Source organism: Cottoperca gobio, unplaced genomic scaffold (assembly GCF_900634415.1).
Source record: "Cottoperca gobio unplaced genomic scaffold, fCotGob3.1 fCotGob3_326arrow_ctg1, whole genome shotgun sequence".
NCBI lineage: Eukaryota > Metazoa > Chordata > Actinopteri > Perciformes > Bovichtidae > Cottoperca > Cottoperca gobio.
The window spans coordinates 42,678-47,400 of record NW_021166933.1 but is presented as its reverse complement, the minus strand read 5'-3'; the positions used below and the strand labels follow the sequence as shown (position 1 = coordinate 47,400).

General features: G+C 45.6%; 1 protein-coding gene across 3 annotated transcripts; it reads right to left on the bottom strand.

The window, feature by feature from the left end:
• Positions 1-862: 862 nt before the first annotated feature.
• Positions 863-4,723, bottom strand: LOC115005588 (zinc finger protein 665-like). Of its 3 annotated transcripts, none has more exons than XM_029427465.1 (6): positions 4,390-4,723; positions 3,600-3,711; positions 3,183-3,313; positions 2,832-3,073; positions 2,641-2,735; positions 863-2,353 (listed from the first exon to the last, which is right to left on the bottom strand). In XM_029427465.1, the coding sequence occupies exons 1-6, from the start codon at positions 4,577-4,579 to the stop codon at positions 1,054-1,056; spliced, it is 2,070 nt and encodes a 689-aa protein (XP_029283325.1). In that variant the 5' UTR covers positions 4,580-4,723; the 3' UTR covers positions 863-1,053. The 3 variants fall into 3 exon arrangements, with proteins under 3 accessions (XP_029283325.1, XP_029283326.1, XP_029283327.1); XM_029427466.1 differs by having other exon boundaries at positions 863-2,350; XM_029427467.1 differs by having other exon boundaries at positions 3,183-3,298.

Below are 4,723 nucleotides of genomic sequence, written 5' to 3'. Positions count from 1 at the left end.
TGATGTTAGCTCTGCTGATGTTAGCTCTGCAGGTGTTAGCTCTGCTGGTGTTAGCTCTGCTGATGTTTGCTCTTCTGGTGTTAGCTCTGCTGGTGTTAGCCCTGCTGGTATTAGCTCTGCTGGTGTTAGCTCTGCTGGTGTTAGCTCTGCAGATGTTAGCTCTGCTGGTGTTAGCTCTGCAGGTGTTAGCTCTGCTGAGGTTAGCTCTGCTGATGTTTGCTCTTCTGGTGTTAGCTCTGCTGTTTTTGTTTTTCAAGCAGCACTTTGTCACTCAGCAAAATAAAAGTCTAAAAACACACAATGTTAACTTTATTCAAACGCACTCGACTCGTCCTTTCAGCTCTTGCAGTTTGGCATGTTTCGTGCTGTAATGCAGCTCGAGAGCCTTTTCCATGACCACAAGCACGTCCACAAACACTGGCCTTTTACTTCCACAAAGAAATAGTCGCTCGTCCATTTCTCTTGGAACATTCCGCATCCACCTTACTCTTTGTTACACTTTTGTTACACTCGCCATGCTGCGTTCGCTAATGTCAATGACCGTACACACAAATGCCCCCCTTTCCTACCGGCCCCGTTGAGAACCCCTGATCTAGCGCCACCATCAGGTCAAATTCTTTGTCCATTACTTTGGTTTTATGACGAAAAGCCTTTGTGTACTTTATGTTTAATGCAACTTAGTAAATGCTAGCTTGCTAACAGGCTAACTGAAGACTGGGAACATTGCAAAACTTAACATTTAATTTCACGTTGTCAATGTGACTATGTTGACATCTTTTTAACTCAAAGCACCGTCCTGGTTGAGTATAGCATCATCGAGCCACGAGCATGTCTCTCATTATTTACTACTTATTTACGCCAGGTTTTACTTTGACAGCCTCAAAACTGAGATTGTACAGATTTACTTGAGCCGTCTCACAGTATGAAATGAAAAAACTCTGCACTTTGTACAGGGACCTTTACGTAACTTGAAGAAACAATAAATTAAATTGAGGAAAACACAATAATTCTCACAGGAAATATGTAAAATATTAATTTGGTGCATTGTCAGTGTCACGTTGCAGCTTCTTCCCCCTGGTGGCTCTTCATGTGTGTTTTCAAACAGTGGCTCTGAGTGAAGGCTTTGTCACAGAGGGTACACTTGTATGGTCTCTCCCCGTTGTGGGTCCTCATATGGACTGTCAAATACGTTTTGCGGGCGCACGCTTTCCCACAAGTCCCGCAAACAAACGGTTTGAGGCCTGAATGTACCGTCACGTGGTTATCCAGATTAATCTTGCGTTTGAAGGACCAGCCGCAGTCCGGGCAGCGGTACGGTGTCTCTCCGGTGTGGACCCGCATGTGAATCGTCAAAGGTCCCTTGGTGGTAAATCCCTTGCCGCATTCCCCACAGTGGTACGGCTTCTCGTTGGTGTGCGTTCTCATGTGGATTTGCAGCTGCTTGCTCGTCAGGAACATTTTGCAGCAAACGTCGCAGAGGTACGATCTCTCTCGGTCTGTGTGAATCTTCTCGTGCTGTCTCAGCGTCCCCGGTAGTTTGAAACGCCTCCCGCAAACGTGACAGCTGTGAGGTCTTTCCCCGGAGTGGGTCATCTTGTGGCGGGATAAAGACCTATAGTCACTGAGGGCTTTACCGCACACGCCGCAGAGGTGCGTCTTTTTGTTGCTGTGAGTCCTGCGGTGAGCTTTTAACTGTTCCTTCAGCGTGAACACTTTATGGCACGTGTAACATTTGTTCAGTTTACCCGCCTTGTGGAGTTTCTGGTGATTCTCCAGGGTCACCTTCAATGCAAATGCGTCGTGGCAAACATCGCATTTGTACGATCTCTCCCCTGAGTGGGCAGCCACATGCTCGTTGAGGCTGAGCATATCGAGGAAAGACTCTCCGCAGATGTGACAATCGTCAGTTTTGTGGTGACTTTGAAGATGATCTTTTAACGCCTCAACAGACTCTGAAAGCTCGCCGCACACTCCGCAAAGACTTCCTGTAGTGTCAACATGACTCCAGGCGTGTTTAATGGCTGCGATTTCCAATGTGTGCAGAGCTCCGCAGACTTTGCAGGAGAGATCATCAGCACAGTTCTCAGCCTTGACCCCAGAGCGTTGGGCTTTTTCTTTCTTTGTCCTCTTCGACTGCAGTTCTGAACTTTCCATGTCTGGTTTCCAAGAGTCACAGCTGACATTCGCTTCTTCCTTTTCAATGTCCTCGCCACCGTCCCCTTTCCTCTCAGCTGGTTCCGATATCCCACGATCCTCATCACCAGCTTCCTCTGTTTCCATGTGTTGTTGTTGGGATGTCGAGCTGCTGGACAAAACGTCTTCTCTGCTGCCTTCGACCTCCTGGACGGGGCTGCTGTGGGAACCAGGAGCAAAGATTAAGAAGTGCACAGAAGGGAGGGCTGTGATGATATGTGGTGGTAATAGAACACCATACACGGCTCATGCTGCTGGCGGCGGCGGCTGAAGGTTTCCGGTTGTAACTCGTGAACTATGTTTCTGCAACAACACATGAACCGTTACAGCTTGGAGAAGCAGAAAGACTCCCGAGGTTTTAAACCTCTTGTCCTCTCGGCTGTGGTGTTCAGCTGTCCACATACTTTGAGCCTCTCAGTGTTTCAGGGACTTTTTGTTTTCACTGACCTTGTTTGAGGTCTGCTTTCATCACACGGGCCGTCTCCGGAGTTTGTCTGTGGAGGATTATTCTCTTCCTCGCTGGTCTCAGGATCCTTGTGTGTCTGGAAAGATGTAAAAGTCGGATTTGGCGTTTAAGTGAAAGTGATGCCTACTTCCAACAAGAAAGTGAGTCTCTGTCCTAAAGAGTCTTAAGGTACCTGGAGTCTGATGTAGAGCGTTGACTTCCACCCTGCGCCGCTGACGTTCCTGTGGATCTCCTCCGCCGTCAGAGTCTTCACTCTCAGCGCTTGGAGTCTCCGTCTCTTGTCGGACGTGAAGATGACAAAACTTTTGTTTTCTCCGGTCAGCTGAGGGAAGGTGCACCTGAGCAAGTCCAGGAAGTCTGCCTCCTGCAGGCCGCGCGGACACTTCAGCTTCCGCATCGGACACTTCTTCAGAACTGACGGAGGAAGACAATAAAGTGAGCACTCTACTCGAGCAACGCTTTATAATTACCGTCATTAATAAATTGACAGTTAATTAAACTACTATCAATAATAGCTAATCACCTTTGTTGGAGAGCACATTGGTGCGAGAGTCCTCCAGGATCCGGATCCTGAGGTCCACGTGGTTCTGTGTCTCACTGGTCTGAGCTCTGCCGGCTTTCCTCTTCGTATTCTCACATCTGGGGGGGAAAGACCTGAGACGCATAGTTATGGGAGTGAAATAATGTAATCATATTACCGCTCTAGTTATTCTAAGCATCACTAATACACTTTACTCATGTCCATAAACAGCTGATGGTGAAGATACACAAGGTAAGAAATATATACATATTTATTCTATTTTTTACGTGGAAATAAAGTAAATTTACACCCTAAGTAATTAAATGTATTAAAAAGAGAAAAGGAAACAGGAAATGGACAATAATGCATTTCCTTTCTCACGCTCATGTAAATGAAGTGACAACACTTTTATAGAGGAACCTTGATGAAGGTCGTTTAGTCGAGTCCTCCAGCTTCTCTGGATGCTCACAGGATTCATCCTCCTCATCTTCTTCATCCTCCTCTTCCTCAACAGGGTCGAAGCCCTTCACACCTGCACAAAAATCATTTCCACTTTACATTTCTAAAAAACTGTGTGATTTGTAGGAGTTTTATTTTGAAAATATCCAGCAGAAGTGATATTGTTTGTTCTGGCTCCCTTAATCTAACTGATGCATTTAATATTATTATTATTAATATTATTATTATTATTATTATTATTATTATTTTGTCCAGCATGTTCTGCTTTAGCTTGACTGGTTGTTGAATCCTGTATAGTGCAAAACTCCAATAACAAAATCTGCTATTCTAATTTATCTCCCCATAAATTGAATTATACGCGTGAGGAAAACATGACTAAACATTAAAAACAGCACTGGTGTCTAACTGTAAATTCGGCTTACATAAAACAGCAACACATGAAGGGGAAATAACCATAAATATGAAGTGTAACTCGGGTTAACTTCCCCAATTTGCAACAGCTGGGCAAGGATGTAAAGATAATACCAGATCAAAAAGCTAAATTAGGTGCTCGGTAGTCATTTACGGCAATGCCGAATTAAAGAATAAGTCATTTGGATTAAAGAAACGTCTTAAGTTGTGTAATGTCACACATGCAGATGTGTCGACAATAACGTAAATATTAAATTGCTAAATATTTGAATGGACTCCGACGTGTCCCCATCTCAACATGCCAGGATTTATATTTGCATGCCGAGACATAATGAGCCACCTGCAGTGTTGAGTGTGTCCTGAGCCTGCAGGAGCTCCAGCTGGCTCCTCTGCCGGTCGATCTGCTGCCTGAAGCCCGAAGCCTCTTCCTCGTAATCGGCTACGATTCTGTCCACAACCGCGAGAATCTCCTCCGAGGCGGCGGCGAGTCTCTCGGTGACGAATCCTCTCAGAACTTCCGCTTTGGACATTTTACTGAAAGCCTGCAAAGTGTTTCTCCTCAACGTGTGGCCACAGTTTACAGATGGGATGGAGAGACTTCGTCAGGCCTCGCATTGTTTACTAGCTTGACCCGTTTCCGGTTTTGGTGCGTACATAAATGTCATCCGAATAGA